The following is a 21,485-nucleotide window of genomic DNA, read 5'->3' on the forward strand; positions in this document are numbered from 1 at the left end:
CAAAGTGGAGTTGATGCTGTATTTATAGTGCTAGGGTTTCCACTGGCTGGGCTCAGCCTCGTGGCCTCCTCCAATCGCACTGCGCCACGTGTCCTCTGGGACACCTGGCGCTTTCTCGTTGGTTGAAATCATGTGGTAGCACATGTGTCATGCTGAGTTGTCGACCTTTCATTGGCAGCTGTCAACATCAGCATATTCTTACTCCTTAAAAAGATGCCTTCTAGAAGAGTGTCTGACGTGCACAATCAAGGTTGCCCTGATCCTGATTTGGATAAGGACGAGGTTGATTATGTGTACGTGTGATATGCGCCCATCCTGAGAATGCGCGAAGTCTTCTTTTTATTCTCACGCGCAGATATTTCATGCGCAGGTGTGATATGCACGAGCGTGTGATATGCGCCGCGCGCTGGTGCGCCACGCGCATATGTGACGCGCGAGCATATGTGATGTGCAAGAGCATGCGATATGCGCCGCGCGCGTATGTGATGCGCGAGCATATGATTGCCTGAGCATGTTTTGTATGCGCGATGCGCCTGGGTTTTGGCTTTGTGCCTTCATAATGTCTTTATCTTGTGGGTTGACCCGCCTTGCTTGGTGTTGAGGCGGGTACATACCTCTTCAACTGGAATTAGATGATTTAGAAGAAAAAGTTATTGATTTGTCTCTTATATACGTGAACAGGCAAGAAGAATGGTGTAAAGAAAGGATTATAATCCAGATCCAAGTTAAAATGTTTGTTTGTTGGTACATGTTTTTAATAGTTGTGTACTACCAGAGATCCTTATTTGATCTATCATCATCATCATCATCATCATCATCGTACTCAGTATATCCCACCAATAGCAAAGCTATGGTAGGGTCTGAGGAGGGTAAGATGTAGACAGCCTTACCTCTACCCCATAAGGATAGAGAGGCTGCTTCCGTGAGACCCCCGGCTCGATAGTAGTTTTGCATCAAGCCTTGGACATAAGGCACATAGCACTCAATTATCGGGACACCGGCTGATCGGTGCATGTACCCTTGTCTTTCGGCTATCAACGCCACTACATGATGCCTGATTAACCGTCCGTCACTTTTAACGTTATTTTCACGAGATTAGTAAAATAACGTCAAAATTAGTGCAATTTCACTTTTGCCCACCCGAGGGGTTCACACATATATACATCACATGTGCGCACCGCAATCAGGGCTTCCTTATTTGATGTTATGTATTGTTATTGAGTGGATACTTTAAAGGTATTTTTTATTCTTATTTTTTGTTGTACGTGAAATGGAAGCAAGTGTTTCTGTGTCATTAAAGTTTTATGATGCTAGATAGATATTATTTATGAATTTATGATTAAATAATATATATTTGAGATAAATTATGATGATTAAATTGGAATTCGTCTAGAAATTAATTTTCATCTTTTGCGTTTTGCTGTAACATGTAGCACTAAGTGGTATGTAAAACCATATGAGATATGTTAGATTGTGATCTTAAAGTGTCTCGATGCACTCTTTCAAACTAAAACAAAGAATACAATATTAAAAAAGCGTAAGTTAAATTAGTGAAGAGCCATATATTTTAAGTTTACTTTAAGCCTTCAAAAACGTTAATATCAAATTATATTGAACGAAAATGTGGATTAAAGCTAATATTAAAGTTATGATTACAAAGAAATCTTGCTACTTAATAATTTATTAAAATTATTCTTTACATCCCGTATATTACACAGGTTCTAAAACTAGTGTGAATATAAAGCAATGTATAATATATGGAAGGACTTGGGAAATAGATATAAGATTTAATTTTTGTAAATTAATAAATTAAAGGTTATAATATAAAATATAATATAATTAACTGTTAAGAATAAATAAAAAAATAAAAAAAAATACATAAAAAAATTACTTGATCCGTATGAAAAGCCTGAGTCCACCCTTATCTACCCCACACTGGTTTGGGAATTGGAATGTCATATGTCCACATTTTAACACGCGAGGACGTGCTTTAACAATAACACATTGTAGCAAGTTTTTTTTATCAATAATAAAAGTACAAGTAAACTATATTTTTTTATATCACACATATTTTTTAATTATATGATTATTTATAAATTCCACTTTTTATTTATAATATTTGAGTTTTTTTTCCTGGAAAAGGGGAGGCAATATACAAAGTTATATTTGACTTTGATAATGCTAGTCAAGTAAATGGTTACGAAATAAGGAAATACTTTGGTTTATATATATGATAAAAATGTTTTTCAAAATTTTATCTCTTTATTCAAAATTTAAACCTTTTTTAATTGTTTTGATTGATAGGTGTTTATAGTCTTCAACAAAGTAGATGTGTTATGGCAAGTGTTATCACTCTTGAAAAAGAAAACCGATACCACTATAACATACATGCGAAAAAAAAACAACTTATATCATACAAAGATTTGAAGTTTTACTTTCAAACCAATATTTTTGTCGTCAATATTAGTTAATTATGCATGATTCTACATGAAAAGTATGAAAGAATAATTATAATTTTTAAAAGATAATCATATAAGATTTAAAACCTAGGATAAGAATAAAAGATTACTCCTTGAGTCCTTGGTACCCAAGAAAAGAAAAACTGAAAAAGTCGTGCCTTTTTAATTATTGTACTTTAGTGCTTTACCACCCTATACTTTCACCTAGTTCTTTTATTGAACCCAATACATTTACTTAGATGCCTTATTCACTTTAAGCACTAACATGATTACATAACAAGTTCAATAACACAAACAACAAAACTTGATTTGTTACACCCGTTACATATATATAGTTTGATAGCACGAATGACACAACGTGTTTAACACGAATATAAACATTATACTTGTTAGGATCTGATTTCAAACACACACACACACACACACACATTGCGTAAAAAGTAATAAACTGTTCTTAATCATCCCCTATCATCATATCAAACCCACTTAACACAATCAGTCAAACACATCCTACGTGCCACAAGCAAGCTAACCCAGTTAAACCCGCACATCCTTTACCATATCATTAACGTATCAACCCATTTAAACCCAAACCCGAAATACCGAAACCTTTCAAACTTAAAGGGCCCATATATAGAACACCATAAAACCTTCGATCACTCAACTCTATAATAATAATAATAACAAGTCCATCGTCTTCTTCACCTCACCCCCAAAACCCCAACAAAGTTTCAATCTTTATCTTCAAAACACAACACCAATGACTACAAAACTGAAGATAGCAGGCGCATGGTCGGGTGTATTAGAAGCCCAATTGGACGAATGGACTGTACCCATATTAAAGCAACAAATAGCCAGCCGATTGGACTGTACGGTCGACTCGATTAACCTGATTAGTGCAGGAAAAGTGTTGAAGGATGATGGTGGGTCCCAGAGGCTGAGTGAACTGGGGTTGAAGAATAATTCAAAGATTTTGGTGACTAAAGTTTCGCCTGATCAAGGTAAAGAGTTGATCAAGGAAGAAGAGAAGAGTACTAGGCTGCAAAGACTCAGGTTTGATTGTTTTTTTTTTTTGGGATTATTGTTGTTTATTGGTTTTTGGTTTTGTTGGGTTTAGTGGTACAGTGATGATCAAGTTAAAAAGTTTTGATCTTGGGGTGTTTTTTTTTTTTTTGTAGTTATTATTATGTAAATTAGTAGGTGTTTTAGTTTTGTTTGTTTTGGATGATTAGATTAAAAGTTTTTGGCTTTAATCTCTGAGTTCAGTGATGATCAGGTTAGAGAGTTTTGATCTTGGGGTGCTTTTTTTAATATATTATTATCATTTAAGTTAGTAGGTGTTTTAGTTTTGTTTTTTTGGATGATCAGATTAAAAGTTTTTGTCTTTAATCTTTGAGTTCAGTGATGATCAGATAAATTTGTTTGATCTTGGTGTATGTGTGTTTTTAGATTATTAGGTGTTTTAGTTTTGTTGTTTTGGATGATCAGATACAAAACTTTTGATCTTAGGGTGTCTTTAAAAAAAAGAAAAGAAGGATTATTAGGTGTTTTAGTTTTGTATTTTTAGATGTTTAGATTAAAAGTTGTTGCCTTTAATCTTTGAGTTCAGTGATGATCAGTTTAAAAAGTTTTGATCTTGGGGTGTTTTGTTTATAATTATTATTTAAGTTAGTAGGTGTTTTAGTTTTGTTTTTTTGGATGATTAGATTAAAAGTTTTTGTCTTTAATCTTTGAGTTCAGTGATGATCAGATTATAAAGTTTTGATCTTGGGGTGTTTTTTTTTTAAGAATAATTATTATTATTATTTAAATTAGTAGGTGTTTTAGTTTAGTTTTTTTTTTTTGGATGATTAGATTAAAAGTTGTTGCTTTTAATCTTTGAGTTTAGTGATGATCAGATGAAAAAGTTTTGATCTTGGGGTGTTTTTTTTTTAATAGATTATTAGGTGTTTAGTTTTGTTGTTTTGGATGATCAGAAAAAAAGTTTTGATCTTAGGATGTCTTTTTTTTTATAAAGATTATTAGGTGTTTTAATTTTGTATTTTTAGATGTTTAGATTAAAAGTTTTTGTCTTTAATCTTTGAGTTCAGTGATGATCAGTAAAAAAAGTTTTGATCTTGGGGTATTTTTTGTTGGTTGGGTGATTAGGTTGTTTTAGTTTTGGATGATAAAATTATTAAAAGTTGTTGCCTTTAATCTTAGACTTCAGTGATGATCAGATTAAAAAGTTTTGATCTTGGGGTGCTTTTTTATGTTAGATTATCAGGTGTTTTAGTTTTTAGTTTTTTTTTTTGGATGGTTAGATTAAAAGTTTTTGTCTTAAATCTTTGAGTGATGATGAGATGAAAAAGTTTTGATCTTGCAGTGTTTTCTGTTGGTTTGGGTGATTTGGTGTTTTGGACGATTAGATTATTAAAAGTTGTTGCCTTTAATATTTGATTTTTTTGGCTTTTTACTTATTAAGAAGGCTTAAAGATAATAGAAATCATATGGTCATGTCATGAGCATTATGCTTCAACCCGTTTGACCGTTATATGACATGTCAGTGGTGTCTGTATAGTTAGTCGGAAGGAACTTATCGAAAAAGCGTTTTGATTGTGACTTTATATTGAAATCTACAGGGCTGCTGCAACTTCACTGGCTAAAAGACATGCCGATGGTTCACTGCCACTTGAAGACTTTAATCTTGAATTGGAGAATCAAAGCGGAGAGAAAGTGAAACTGGGTACTGAAGACGATCAACGGTATGATTAATTATTTTATCTATATCTGTAATCTGTATATTGTTTATATTGACTCTAAAACGAATGCCAAATTGCAGTGCACTGATGATGGGGCTTATGTTTCATGGAAAAGCAAAACGATTGGTCAAAAGTAAGAAGTACGAAGATGCCCTTGAAGTTTTACTCATGGGAGAGGTAAGTTTTAACATATTTGTATTGTTAAATGATCAAAAGACCGTTAAAACGTACGTTAATAAATAATAATTAATAATCCAAGAGACTGTTTTGCAGGAGGCTTTCTCACTATGTGACTCCAAGGTCGTTCAGGTAAACGCACCGTTAAGTTTTTTAAACTCATACATACTTATGGATTTATGATTTTACAAACTTATGTTTATATTTTCCAGTTGATCGACAACGTCCCAATACTTCAAATAGATATTGTTTGGTGTTATTTTATGCTCAAAGACATCAGCAAACTATCAGTAGCTGGAAAACGCCTTGAAGAAGCCCGAAAAGGAATCGAACGGTCTCACGGGAAAGAATCTACCCGTCTTAGACTTCTTCATGGAAACGCTCATCCCGAACTTGCTTTGTAAGAAACCTCATTATGCATGTAGGATTAAGATCGTGTGAGAACTATTTTGAAATTGAGAACTTTGAGAACCATTTTGGACCACAAAAAACCCAAAAATAAAAAAAAAATCATAAAACAAAAAAAAAGCGCAAAAATAAAAAAAAGTAGAAAAACCAAAATTCTTATTTATCATCCCGGTTTCATAAAAAAAACGTCTCGGTTTAGCTAAATTATACATACTAGACATAGGCCCGCGCGATGCAGCGGGTGTTTGAACCTGTTAATCACGCACAAATATAAGTGTTTATGGTTCGGTTAAAACCTTGAAATCGTTTAAATCGGTCATTGCTTTGACTTCTTGTTTCTTTTTCTTTTTTTACTTTCGGTTTCAAAAGTTTCAAAACGTAGTGAACGGTTGGTTCACGGTTTATATCGGCAACCGACCATATGAAACCAGAAAAGACTGTAAATTAACCCAATTGCAATATTATTCCTTTTGTAATCTTTGTTGTTATTATTTCACGTCCTGGATCTTCCATTAATATTTACCATTTACGTGGCTAAAATTATCATTTTTTATTTATGATCATCTCCAGTATCATATTATGTTGGTTTTTAGTTAAAATTGATGGTACATTTAAATTATTAATTATTTTAAACTAAATTTATTATTAAAGTTTAAACTGTGAAACCAAACTGGAACCAGGCCGTTAGTAACGATTCGATTTCAACTTTCAATGGTTGAGTTTGGTTTTGAACGACAAAAAATCAGTATTAACGGTTGGACTTACAAGTTTAACTTAAAAACCATCAAAACCGACACTGAACACCCCTACGTAACATATTAATTTATTTAAAATGAAAAAAATTACAACAATATCATATCCAAATTAAAGAGAATAAAATGCTCGTTTTTATGGTGCAATTTGTTTATAAAAATATTAACGTATGAAAAGGCTATATTCGTTTAAAAATCATGGGTGAGAAGTTAGTTTACAAGTTAAATTAAAAACATAATATGGTTAAAGATGAGGGACCAAACTTGTAAGTAGAATGGATTGTGTTTAAAAGACATGTTTACCCTTACTAACACATGTACCTCATGCTTTAAGTGTTGTAAATTACTTAAAAATGGATGTCTTAATTTGTCCTTGTTTGATGTATTATATATAGTATAGATATGTATAATATGCACATACATGTTTTTTTTATACACATGTACAATTTAAGGGAAATGATAATGTACATATGTGTACATTACGTAACTAGAGATTAAATGAAATTATATAAGTGTATAATACGAAGTGTTTTTTTTAATATGAAACCGCAATGAAATATAAGAATTTTGGTTTTTTTACTTTTTTAAAATTTTTGTTTTTTTTTTGTTTTATATTTTTTAGAGGTTTTTTTAGTGGTCCAAAATGGTTCTCAAAGTTCTCAATTTTCAAATGGTTCTCTTAGGATCCTTACCCTAGGCATGTATTTATACATTTATATATGTATAATGTATCTATACATGAAACTAATTTTGTAATACAGGCACTTGAGATTGGAATTACTGGAAGGTGTAGTGGCATACCATAGTGGCGATATTGAAAAGGCAAAGGTATCGTTGAATAGTGCCAGGAGTCGATACTTGCAGGTACTTTTTTATTTCATTTTTATTATTTTTTTAGAAAAAATTACAAATTTTGTCCTTTTGAGTATCCAATATTATGGAATGGGTCCTTTACGAAAATGAGTTTCACTTTCTATCTTTTATTTGGATATTCGCCTCGGTTTTAGTCCTTTACACTAACAGACGTTAACTTTTTCTGTTAAATCACCTCATGTGCAATGCACATGAGGGTATTTTAGTCTTTTACCCTTAAAAGGACAAAAATTGTAATTCAAAATACACAAATATCTTCATCTTTAACCCAAACCTAACTACCCCTGAACCCACTTCAACATCAACCTTAAAGAATCTTCTTTCTCCAACTAACCCCATCTCCATTTTCTTTTTTCTCCTTACATATCTATCCAAAACCCCTATTCCCCATCAAAAAATGATTCAATCTTGCAACCGATTTAACCTCCGCAGCCCCCAAATCCTCATTCTGAGACAAACCCACAAAAGATATCACCGTTTTAGTCCTTGGATCGGCCGGATACATCGACAATTTTGTGATCAAAGTGGGAACAGAGGCAAATCAGTTGGATATTTTACAAGAAAGTTTTTAAAAAAATGGGGCTCCTCCTTATTGATGTTGTGGCTTCTTGCCTTGCTAGCCAATCCGGGGGTGTTAAAAGATTCACGGGAAAATTGATTATGAAGCCACCAGGAACAATCTTGTGGCTTATAAGTATTTGGGGGCTAAACATTTTGTTTTTTATGGAGAAACCCCTTATTAAATTCCACATAGAAAAATTGGTGGTGGGGGTTGGATGTTGTGGTGTGGGTGGTGGTGCTAGTGGCGGCGGTGGCAGGTGGTGGTGGCTGGGAGAGAGGAGTGAGAGGGAGAGGTGAGAGGAAGATGATAGAAGAAGATGGGTGGGAGAGGAGAGAGAGGGGCATATATTAGTGTTTAGTATTTATTAAAAATAATAATAATATAGTATTTAGGGGTGATTTAAGGGTAAAAGACTAAAATACCCTCATGTGCATTGCACATGAGGTGATTTAACAGAAAAAGTTAACGTCTGTTAGTGTAAAGGACTAAACCCGAGGCGAATATCCAAATAAAGGATAGAGAGTGAAACTCATTTTCGTAAAGGACCCATTCCATAATATTGGATATTCAAAAGGACAAAATTTGTAATTTTTTCATTTTTTTAAAATCTTTTTTGTCACATTTTTTTAATACTCATGTGTTGTTTAATTTCAGCTTCAAGTTCCAGATGAAGAACTATCGATGTTAATGGGGATGGGGTATGGAGAACGCGCTGCAAAACGAGCGTTACGTGTGAACCAACAAAGTGTCGAGCGTGCGGTCGATTTTCTTGTTGAGGAAAAAGCTAGAAAACAACAAAAGATTGAGGATGATATCAAGCGAAGAAATGAGATAATGTAAGTATTTAATCTTCTTAAAAAATGATTACAATTATTATTATTATTATACAAAAGTATTATTATACGAAAGTATGACTTGTGTTCTTGAAAATGTAAATTTAGGGAGCAGAAGAAGTTTGGAGTTACGCCCCTTAGGAAAGCGGTTGATCTTCAGAAGTTAAAGGAATTAGTATCAATCGGGTACGCTTACAAATAAAAAAAAAGTATAAAAATGTCTTTTTTGCCTACTTTTTGGCTAATAAGTTCGTTTATTTTTTGTGCACTCGCGTGTGTTATTGATATTGGCAGTTTTGAGAAAGAACTGGCTGCAGAATCTCTTAGAAGAAACGAAAATGAAATGCAAAAAGCTCTTGATGACTTGACCAATGTCGAGACTAATTCTGATATACAGGTAAACGTTTCACGTGTAATTCTTATAACTTGTAATTCCTAAAAATATAATATTAAAAAAAGTGTTATCGAGTTGATTTCGTTTTATTTTTGTAGCTTTTTATTGAAACGCGAAAGGCGAAGAGATCACGTAAAGCTTCTGATGCTACTATCGAACGACTCGTTACCTTAGGGTTCCCTAGAGAAGCAGGTACCCCCCCAAAAAAAATAATAAAATAATAAAAAATATATAATAATAATATCGCCATTGTATTTTTAATGCATAAAAGTTTCTAAATAAGTTATTAATTATTATTAAAATAATATATTTTCTAATAATAATAATAGTAATAATAATAATATGTTTTTCTAATCATATTATTTGATACATTATGTTTTTTATAGTTGTGGCGGCTGTCGGTGCTTATGGAACAGAAGAGAGTGCATTAAATCATCTGCTGGAGCAGGGTGCGCCAAACGTGGGTGCACCAGCAGCAGGCCCAGTGGCGGAGAATATTGGGAGCTCTAGCGGTTCTGGTGGTGCTGGCTCATCAGATGGCGGGAGTGGGACTGGCCCGACTGATGGAGACGCGCCAATGTTTGAGCCGGAAACAAGGGATGTGGAGATGGAAGATGAGATAACCGGGGATTTACAGAGCGAAGACGCGTTTTCGGATTATGATATGGAGCTTACTAGAGAGAGTGAAGCTATAGAAGAGTATTTGGCTCTTGTGTTGGTGTAATTAATCATCACTAATTATTATGTTATTATGCATATATGTTGGCTTATTTTCATGGGATTTCTAGTTTTAGTTTTAACTTTTAAGTTATGCTGAATGATATGATTATTTACTATTTAAGTATTTAACTATGTTATCAAACTTTGGATGATTTGATCTAGTATTAATTATGTAAATATGTGTGTTAATGTAGATTTGCTTAGAACCAAGTTATTAGTTTTGTAAATATCAGTGCCGGCTCCGAGAAGGCGAAACTGGCGAAAATTTTTTTGGGTCAAATGCGAAATTTTTTTTGGGCCTTAAGTAAAAGGAACATTTTATTGGGTTTAAACAATTTAATTTTAAATACATATAACTTTCTTTCAAAAAAAAAATCGGGCCTAGCGGGTAGCGGGGCATTGGTCTTGTGGCCGCCGGCTCTGGTAAATATAACCAAACATATTTAGTTACTACGTAGAAGTAGGAAATGATTTAGAGCATTCACAACAGGCTCTATATAATATGTAAAAGAATAGAGTGGATTTAAGAGGCAGTATGAAATATTAAACACTTTGGTCTCGTTAGTAGCCACGTAGTAATACTTGGGAGCGTAGAGTTATAAGTACAATAGCCTAATAGCCTATTATATCCTACTCATCTACAATTATTTCAAAACAAAGTTATCAGGATGAGAAACGTCATATATTATCTGATAAAACATGTGTCTTCAACTTAATAATTCCGAAAGTAAATTTTCAGAAATGCTATTAGAATACTTAATAAATCATTCAACTTTCTTCTATATATATATATAATGTCAAAGGTATGTACCATGTTTGATTATTTATTAAAATTGCTCACTATAATTTGAACTATGTTATTGTAAAAAATAGGATAATGACGATAATAATAATGTATGTAATGTATTTGGAACTGATTATTCGACTAGTGCAACCTGGAGTCAAAATAATTAATTCAATTTCGTAGAAAAAAAAAGTTACAAGTTATAGCAAATAAGCCAAGTTGACATGCTTGGGCCTAGTGCCGTCTTTGAGAGAGGTGGGGAAGGTGACTACTCCCGACCACTCCGATATACCTGAAATTTTTTTAGAGAATTTATATATACATATTTCTTTAAAAAATGTACTCTTAATTTTTAAACCTAATTACCTATTTTATTTATCCCCATTATTATATATATAAAAAAACTCAAATCATAACTCAATGAGCCTGTGATAAAAATTTTTTTGTTTGAAACTAGTAAATCAATTTGTTTTTCACATTCGTCCGAATTTTTTTTTAACAATTATCCGTTACTATCGTGATTTGGCCATGTACAAAACTAGATTATTTAATATTTATACACATTAACTAACAAATTTGACTATTAAACTCCATTAATTAAAAATAAAGAAAATATTATATACATGTACTTGTTTGAAATAGATATGACAATTTGAATATTTAATCTCGAGCCAATACAGGCATTTTCAAAATTCAAATTTTTATAGATCCAAAAAAACATAAACAAAAAACAAAAGTCAACATTTTCAAAACCACCCCTTCAACTTACACCCATTTTCCCAATTCACACCCCCACAAAACCCTAGAGCATTCATTACACCAAACCAACAAAAACCCTCAATTCACAAGCTTTATCTTCTCTCTCACTATCACAATTAAACCCTAAAGCCTTTCAATTGTAATGGAAGTAGCCAAATCTTTAACTTCTGATTTGGGGGTTTCTGTCAAGACAATGGCTGCTCAAGTTTCTCTTGCTTGTGTCATCATGATGGTAAGAGTTAGTTTTGATTTGTTTAATATTTGGTTATTAATTTGGGGGTTTGGTGAAGAAAATTGGTTTAGTTGGTGGGATGCACACCAGGTGTTTGATATTTGGATCTTGTGTAATTTGGACCATATTTGGTTAAAGTTTGTATTTTTTTTGTTGGTGTGAAGTTGGATTTTGATTTTTTTGAATTTGCTGCTGTGTTGTAATGTTTCCCCCAAATTTTATGGTTGTGTTTTTGACCTTTGCTACCTTGATGAAAGTTTAATTTTTTTTTGGGGGGATAATAAATTTTCTTAATTTAAAGGTAAGCAGGTTTTGTTGTTTGAAACAAATTGTCAGTATGCTGTTGTACTTAAAAATTATCATATTTTTCTTGAATTATTACAAGATTGAAGGTGTGTTTGCAATGGGAAGTCAAGTATGACAGTTAAAAAGTCACAATTTTTTTACATTTTCAAGATTTATGGTGTTTGAAAGATGTTAATTTGGGAGTTTTTTTTACATTTTTCAAGATTTATGGTATTTGAAAGATTTTAATTTGAAAGTATTTTTTACATTTTTCAAGATTTATGGTGTTTGAAAGGTTTAGAATTTATGCGTCGGGTATGGAAAAAGATTCAATCTTTTGTGTCCCAGAGCTCTTAACTTGCTACCCGGTTGATTTCAGTGGTCTTGATATCAAGATCTTAGTTTTCTTGAAGTTTGACTATTTTAGGACTTTTATTAGTACTGATCTAAAGCTTCAAGCTTGTGTAATACAATATGTTGCTTTGAAGTTTAAAGATTTTGTTGCAATTGCAGACGGGATTTCTTCTTCAGGGCGCACACGCGTTGCAAATTTTAACTGACAATGATCAACGGTAAGTGTAACACTCGTCTGCCAAACATATATTATTTGTGTAACACTTTTGAGTTCAAAACTTTGATATTTATACTTTTTTGTATTTCAAAATTTTGCAGGTTTCCGATTTCTGAGCTGCACAAAAGGAGCAAAACCGAACCAGAAGCCAAAGACGGGAGTGACACAGAGGACGACGATGATGACGACGATGCAGATGCAGAGGAGCCAGAAGATGATGCTGGAGATGAAGATTTCTCGGGTGATGAAAAGGAAGAAGACGACGATGATGATGAAGGGGACGCTGAGGATCCTGAGGCGAATGGGAATCAAGGTAGTGATGATGACGATGACGATGACGGTGAGGACGATGATGACGAGGATGAGGATGAAGACGAGGATGAGGAAGAACAACCACCGGCTAAGAAGCGGAAATGAAGATGAGTTGTTTAATTTGGAAGTCTTGTATTTTTATCATATGTTTTATTTTATTATCTAGTATTATTATGTAGTAGGGAGGATTATTATTTTTAGTCTGGTATTGTGTCATTTTAGTTGTAGCATATGGAACATTTAAACCTTTGTTTGCAATGGTTATTGTGTTTTTTTAGCTTAGCTTGTGGAGTTGTTACCTCGGCTTAATTAGTACTGTAAATGAACTGAGCGTTCGGTAGAAAGTTTATTTATGTTCGTGTGCTTAATAAATGAATCTGGTAAGCTTAATGAACAAACACGAATGGATGTCATGTTCGTTCAATTGTGTCCATGCACGTTTGGTAATGTGTTTGTTCATCAACCTTCGTTAATGTTCGTTCATTTACATTTGTCCGGTACATAAATATGTTCGTTTATAACAAGAGAATGTGTTTAGTTGCCATAAAGACAGTAAAGTTCGGCTTCTTCTTTTCCTTATTACTCTCGCTATTAAGTCCAAACTCCAACACTAACTTCAAGGGTCTTTATAACTTGTATCGGTGCTTTGTATATAGACATATAATACACTCGTTTACTAGACTTCACGAGTGTGACCTGACCCACAAAAGATAAGATTACGTAAGAAAAACCAGAGTCGGGCAGTCTGGGATGGGGAGGCAGGGAGGTCGACCGCCTTAGGCCCGATCATCCAGAAGCCCAGAAATATATATATATATATATATATATATATATATATATATATATATATATATATATATATATATATATTAAAAAAACTATATTAGGCCCAAGTAAAAGTTTTGTTTAAACAATACCCAATAAGTCAGGCCCAAAATCCAAATCATATACAATACTTGATTACTTTTATATATGAGTAATATCGAATTTATATTTTACTTAAGGCCCACATTTTTACTCATCTTCGGCCCAAAATTTTACAATGATTCTCGGAAACGGCCCTGCTAGAGAGAATTGAAGGAAGGAATTCAAACAAAATATCACGTAAATTAAAAAAGTACGTGAAACTTCATTTGAAATGCATAGCAAAAATATAAAAATATCTAAAGTTGTTATCTATGGGTTTTTATTTTTTGGAACCTAACCAAAATATCATTTAGTTCGACATTAATAAACAAGTCTCTCTCAATGAAATAAATAAAAATATTGTTAAAATCTTATCACTCATTTAGTTACGCAAATTCGACTTCACGTACTTCGTCGTCGAAAAACATCTTTTAAAGCTTGTGATTGTGACGTATAACACGAGAGCTAACTTCAATAAACGATGTACCAATGCAAATGAAGTTGGTGAGTAAAACAATGTAATAAAGCCGAAGCATTCTCTTTCACGATTAAATCTCTTAATTATCTAAACTTACCCGACATAGTACTTGTGTTATCGTAACATTTTTTTAATTAAATTAAATATAGATTTCGTGGGTAGTTTGGAACTTGAGCTTATAAATTGGGAATAGATTGATGGGCATTTAGGCTTAAAATTGTATTAAAATTGTTTATATTAAACTCAAATTTAATTAGATAAATTATTTACATACATTTATATAATTAGGGTAAATATCCAATACAATAATAGCTTATCGTACAATAGGTACGCGAATCCCCATTTCGCACGAAATCGATCCATGAAATCACATCCCAACATCTTGGAATCGTCAATACATATCCAATTAATCACTGGTTCACCGAAAAAAACAATTTTGGATCGTTAATCGATCAATTTTTATTTTCTTTTTCACGAAAACCGTTTTTGAGCGTTTTAGGTTTTCGGCTGAGCGTTTATTAGCTTTTAAGTATGTTGCCTTTGTTTTTTGCCTTTGAGTGTCTCGCGTACCTATCGTACATTAAGACATTATTGTACGGTACCTTTACCCTATATAATTATAACTATAAATATGTAAATTTATTTGTATTAGTGTTGGTATCGAAATATCATTGGGTGTTTTCGAAATTCAACAGGGCCATTTTGTGGTTCTTAACATTTCACAGGGTCAGTCGAGAGTTTAACACGTATATACCATAATTTATTTTTTTCACATGGGTCGGCTGACACTCCTACCTAAAGGTGGGTCCACCGATATATATAGAACTAAAACCCTAGACTCCACCTAATTAACCGAAATAATTAACTGCAATCATGCTATATAATAACCAACGTACCCTAAACGTCTACGTATTAGGTTTTGCATGTTATATGTGAGATGAGATCATTCGGTAGGTGTAGAGGTAGGGTATCAAAAAGACCCAAATACCCTTAAATACTACCCGCGGGTCATAGAGAACCCTCTTATAAACCACCCGCGGGACACTCGGGTCACCCGCACGTCACGAATGAGGAGGAACGTCCTCATAACACACGCGGAAGCATCATGGCATCCTCAAAAGTCATCCGCAGGACAAGACATCTGTCCGCCTAAACAACCGGAAGGCAATGCCAGTAGAACAGCTGTCATCACTCAAGTATTCTCTAGAAGAAGGTTTACGATTCTAACTTGGGGAACACATAACATATTAACCAATGAATAAAGGACACCTGGCCAGGTTGTTATAACCGTGCACATGGCCAGGGTGCAATCCGTCCTATCATTTGGTGACGGCGTGTCCAGGTTGTTATACCCATGCACATGAGAGGTATAGCTCAACCTATCACAAGAGGACACGTGTCCATACAGTTATCAGAGATCTTCTAGAAGAGGACAGCTGCCCCAATCATCTTTCCTTCATCCTTCGTCTATAAATACCTTGTCAAATGGTATGAGGTATTCATTCACCCACATATATTCTGACTACACTTAGTCTCTGTACTTCAGTACTTTCTTCATTACGAACGTTACTGATTCTCACGCCAGAGGGTGGTTACAGGAAGACCCCCCTCTCGTCCTTCCTGTAACGAGACTCACGGTGTTTGTTTCGCAGGTTCCGATCACTGGACTTTAGGGAGCCTCACTCATATCGTGGTAGTAGTTATTGTATTGTACCCTGTGGACTCATTGGATCCAGGACCCATACATGGGGAGTGGATCCGTGTTTCTTTATTGGCGCCATCCGTGATTTGTGTTAGAACAGCAATAGTTTTCGTTGGTTTTTTGGTTCGTTTGATATGAGTAAACTTCCTGAAGGGCCGACGGGAACCCCTGCAACTGAGTCACGTGTAACTAACACAGAAGCACCTCCGGGTCTTAGTGTTTTTGCACGCATCATGACTCCAAGTGGCCGTACTCTTGAGCGAGTCACAGCTCCAGGGTCACGGAACATTGACGTAACACCTGGGGGTTTTACCCTAGAGAACGTCACAGCACCAACCGGTACCACCCCCCAGATATGGGACGGGCCTCGGCACTGGAAGGTTCTAATTTGGGTAATCTCAGACGGATTACGGAAGAAACTCGCCGAAAGCGGTCGGTGTTGAATCTAGAAAATGATTCAGGTGACTCTGACGTGACGAGATCTCATAGACGTAATTCCAGATCCAGAGGAGCCTTGACTCCTGAAGAGTGGCTCCATGTGCAACAACAAAGATTGGTGGCTGAATACGAGCGTAGAAAACGTAACGAGCAACTTCACGCCCGCACTTTGGATTATGAGGAATCCCCTAGGGGATCTCCTTCTCCTCCACCAACAGTGCGAGGAAGTCAAACCCGTTACAGTCAACAGACGGAGCTAGAGTTTGACGAACTTCCGAGGCTACGTCCTCGTCCTCGCATAAATATGCGGATGCCATCTTATTTGGATGAGTTTGACGGTTACGATTCATCCTACCACGCAGGAGATTACAGTATGTATACCGGAGACAGTAGGATGAGTTCTCAGGCAAAAATCAGCCGTCCGCATGACATAGTCCGCCATACCGAATACCATAGCAATGCGGAATGAGACTTTACTAAACCATACCGCCCCGCGTCCTTCGCTGAAAAATCAAAGTTCATAGAAAGTATTGCCACAGCACCCTTTCCCGTTAATGCTAAGATACCTACATCGGTGGGTAAGTATAATGGTATGATTGATCCAAGTGATCATCTCCATAACTTTATTGCAGTAGGTGGTGTTAGTGGTTGGACGCTGCCTTATTGGTGTCACATGTTCGCATTGACACTAACAGGGGCAACAAGAGAATGGTTTGAAAAGTTACGTAACGGTGAAATTTCTAGTTGGGACGATCTGGTGAAAAAATTTTCCCAACACTTCAGTCAACAGAACAAACATATGCGGGACCAATCAGAAATTTTGGATGTTGTCCGCCGCGATAACGAGTCCATAGAAGATTTTATCACCAGGTTCAATGACAAAAGTTTGAACATCGGTGGAATCAGTAAAGACATGCTTCGTGGTGCCTTCCGCAAAAACGTCAAATGTGACGATTTAGTCCGCACGCTTACGGGCAGAGATGGAATGCCAAAAGAGTGGGACGACCTGATGACTGCGGCAAAGGTGTATGCTAACACTGAGAAAACATTGAGGAATGGTAACACGAAACAAAAATTTAAAGTTGAGTTTCAGAATCCGAGACCTAATAGACAGGCGAAAGGCCCTATATGGTCAAGGCTTCAGCCATGTGCGGAAGCGTCAAAAACCGTTTGATGCAAGATCCCTCATAGGCAATAAGAACAAAGCGGGACCTGTAAACCGAGGTCCCAACAATTGGACTCCTCTTTCAAAGACTCTCGCTGAAATTCTCACTACAAAGAATATAAAGCTTATAAAGCCACACCATTAACAAGAAGATCATTCTTGGATGCTACTAAGCACTGTTCGTATCATGACGACATTGGTCATAATACAAATGAATGTAGAACATTGAAAAATGAAATTGAGACGGCTGTGAAATCTGGAAAGCTCAAACACTTGGTAAAAAATGGAAAACCGGACAATGGAAAAACACCTGTTCGGGACATCAAAGGCCCGAGTAAGAAACAAATTAAAGATTTGAATGTTCATATGATACAAGGAGAGTTCCATACAGGGAATAAGAGAAAAGAATCTGATGATGAAGAGAGGAAGAATGAACTAGTGATCTTCCCTCGAATGAAAGGTGGCCTGAACAATAAGAATCGCCTGATCATCACTGCTCTCTTCGGGCACTATTGTTCTCATTACGTCTTCTTCGACACGGGTAGCACATCAGATATCATGTATGAACAATGCTTTGATCAGCTTGACGAAGAAGATAAAGAAAGATTGAAATCCATTCACGCTCCAGTATCGGGACTTGGAGGAGAAATAATGCATCCGCGAGGTGTAATCTCATTCCCAGTTACCCTGAGTGATGGAATTCATTCGAGGACCGAGGAGGTCGAATTTTTGGTTTTGCCAGCAACATCAAGACATGATATTATCCTTGGACGAGAAGCGATTTATGATTTCAATGCTCATCCGTCCACAGCACACGGTGCAGTAGGAGTCCCAACTTGTATTAACATCGCAATAATTCATGTTAACAGGCACTGCTTTGCAACCAAGGGTTCAATACCTAGCAAGATTCCAAAACAAACTTTGAGAACTGAACCGGAAAAGTGAGTTTTGAACAAATATTTCCCCGATCAAACTGTAACAATTGGACTTGCTATCTCCGAGATAGTACGAACTTTCTTGAAACAATTATTATCAAAAAATATCGATGTTTTCGCGTAGCAACCTGCGGACATGACAGGTGTCCCGTGGAACATTGCAGAACACAAACTAAGGGTAAACCCGTTCTTTACGCCAATTGTTCAAAAACAACGCAAGATAGGTCCGGAACAAACGAAAGCAATGAATGAACAAGTCCAGGACCTCTTGCAGGCAGGGATCATTCGTCCAATCCGTTACCAAACTTGGGTCGCCAATCCAGTTATCGTCCCCAAAAGCAATGGGGCATGTCGGATGTGTAACGATTTCAAGGACTTAAATAAAGCATGTCCCAAGGATTGTTATCCTTTACCCGAGATAGACCTCAAGGTTGATGATGTTGCACCATTCAAATTTAAGTGTTTTCTGGATGCCTACAAAGGCTACCATCAGATCCGCATGGCAGCGGGCGATGAGGACAAAACAGCATTTCGCACCGATTAAGGCACCTTTTGTTACAAAATGATGCCTTTCGGGCTGAAAAATGCGGGAGCCACGTATCAACGATTTATGGACATAGCATTCAAGAGTCAAATTGGTCGAAATCTAGAGGTGTATATGGATGATCTCGTAATCAAAAGTGTTGAAGAAGATTAAATGTTGAGAGATATCGAAGAAACATTCGATACTTTGAAGAGTATCAATATGAAGTTGAATCCAGCCAAGTGTTCATTTGGAATGGAAGAAGGAAAATTTCTGGGAGTGATTGTCACGGACGAGGGCTTCAAAGCTAATCCAGATAAAGTTCAAGCCATAGCCAGCATGCCTTCCCCGTCCTCCCTCAAGGAAGTTCAGACACTCAATGGGCGTTTGGTTGCTTTGAATCGAATCTTGGCAAACCATGCAGCCAAATCTCACCCATTCATCTCAACACTAAGAAAGCACATTTCAATTGGACTGCGGAAGCAGAACAAGCTTTTTTGGAGGTTAAAAAATGTTTCATAGAGCTGCCCAAGTTAACAGCACCCAGTGCGGGGGAACCTTTAACGATATACCTATCAGCGTCAAACATTTCCATCGGGGCCGTCCTCCAGACAGATCGAAAGAATATTCAAACACCGATCTACTACGTCAGCAGAACACTATCGGACCCGGAAACAAGATACTCCATGCTTGAAAAACTTGTTTTGGCACTGGTCTATGCTGCCCGACGCCTCCGCAGGTACTTTCAAGGGCACCCCATCAATGTTTTAACCGGATACAAGCTCAAAAATGTTCTCAGTAAACCTGAATGATCTGGTCGATTGGCCAAATGGGCCATCGAACTAGGTGAACATGCAATAGAATACAAACCTAGGCCAGCAATCAAAGGGCAGGTGTTGGCGAACTTCGTGACAGAAGTTCCGCATCACAAAGAAAAAGAATGTTTAATCGAGCAACAACCCCAAGCACCTCCGGAATTGGGACAAATTTGGTCCTTATTCACGGATGGAGCTTCAAACAATGAGGGATGTGGCGCAGGCCTCAGGCTGGTCAATCCCGAAGGCCATGAGTTTACATATGTCATAAAGCTGGACTTCAAAAGTACCAACAACGAGGCAGAATATGAAGCTTTCTTGGCAGGCTTGCGGATAGCCAAAAAGCTCGGGGTTAAACATTTAGAAGCCCGGGTGGATTCCATGTTGATTGCTGGACAGATCAATGGTACATACGAAGCAAAAAATGATATCATGGCTTCATATGTGTTACAAGCAAAGGATTTGATGCTTCAGTTCTCTTCTTGCAAAGTCATTAATATAAAGAAAAGTGAAAACAAATCAGCGGATGCTCTCAGTAAATTGGCTTCAACGAACTTCGAACATTTCGCCAAGGACATCCGCATTGAAGTATTAGATCGCCAGTCTGTTCCGCAACATCAGGTTTTAGTGATCCAAACATGAGTAGAATCCTGGATGACACCCATTATGGCATACTTGTCATCTGGAGCACTTCCGGAAGGAAAAGAAGTGGCCCGGAAGATAAAGCACAAAGCCTTGAACTATCAGATTTTTGATGGTGTTTTGTACCGACGTTCTTTCCTCGGACCACTACTTCGATGTGTGGATGCCGAGGACGCGAATTACTTAATCAGAGAGGTTCATGAAGGCATTTGTGGTCTTCACGCGGGTCCGCGGATGGTTGTAGCAAAGGTAATGAACGCTGGATATTACTGGCAGGGGATGCATATGGATGCTGTACATGAAATCAGAAAGTGTGATTCATGTCAACGTCATGCTCCTAACACGCTTCGACCAAAAAACGAGTTAGTCACAGTCACTTCAGCTTGGCCGTTCCAGAAATGGGCAGTTGACATAATGGGACCTTTCCCTGAAGCCCCCGGATGTATCAAGTTCCTGATAGTAGCCATCGACTACTTTACAAAATGGGTGGAGGCCAAACCAGTTGCTTCTATAACAGCAGCGAGTGTTAAAAAATTCTTGTGGGAATTCATCATATGCCGTTTCGGCCTCCCTCTAGAGCTCGTTAGTGACAACATGACACAATTCGCGGACAGTGGGTTGCAAGAATGGTTAAAAGAATTACACATTTCTCAAATTTTCACTTCTGTAGCCCACCCACAAGCGAATGGTCCATATTATTATTATTATTATTATTATTATTATTGTTATATATCATGTCATTGATTTGCAGTATCATAATTGTTGCTTTGTTTTGAATATGATTATAATTTAGGACAAGCGAACTAGGAGCTTTGGAATGAGGAAGAACACTGGTACGTAACCATTGGTTTGGTTGTAAAACATATTATTATTAGTATTAATGTTTAATATAATATAAATTTCTGCTCAAATATGTTTTTTAAATATAATTAATAGGTAGAAAGGCTATCAATATTATTATTTTTATTATTAAGGATATTGCTAGCTTCTTTTTATTAGAAAAATTTATCACATTTAAT

At 36.0% G+C, this 21,485-nt stretch overlaps 2 protein-coding genes across 2 annotated transcripts; both read left to right on the forward strand.

The window, feature by feature from the left end:
- The first annotated feature begins 3,153 nt into the window (after positions 1-3,153).
- Positions 3,154-10,048, forward strand: LOC143615817 (uncharacterized). Its single transcript, XM_077088840.1, has 11 exons — positions 3,154-3,512; positions 5,081-5,203; positions 5,281-5,377; positions 5,474-5,509; positions 5,590-5,777; positions 7,299-7,401; positions 8,627-8,808; positions 8,914-8,991; positions 9,100-9,202; positions 9,298-9,391; positions 9,586-10,048. The coding sequence occupies exons 1-11, from the start codon at positions 3,220-3,222 to the stop codon at positions 9,921-9,923; spliced, it is 1,635 nt and encodes a 544-aa protein (XP_076944955.1). The 5' UTR covers positions 3,154-3,219; the 3' UTR covers positions 9,924-10,048.
- Positions 10,049-11,558: 1,510 nt separating this feature from the next.
- Positions 11,559-13,094, forward strand: LOC143615819 (uncharacterized). The gene is made up of 3 exons (XM_077088841.1): positions 11,559-11,694; positions 12,493-12,551; positions 12,652-13,094. Exons 1-3 carry the CDS (start codon positions 11,605-11,607, stop codon positions 12,965-12,967), a joined length of 465 nt encoding a protein of 154 aa, XP_076944956.1. The 5' UTR covers positions 11,559-11,604; the 3' UTR covers positions 12,968-13,094.
- Positions 13,095-21,485: the final 8,391 nt, after the last annotated feature.

This window comes from Bidens hawaiensis, unplaced genomic scaffold, assembly GCF_021521415.1.
Source record: "Bidens hawaiensis isolate Kalapana, Puna unplaced genomic scaffold, B.hawaiensis_p1.1 tig00044483_1, whole genome shotgun sequence".
Taxonomy (NCBI): Eukaryota; Viridiplantae; Streptophyta; class Magnoliopsida; order Asterales; family Asteraceae; genus Bidens; species Bidens hawaiensis.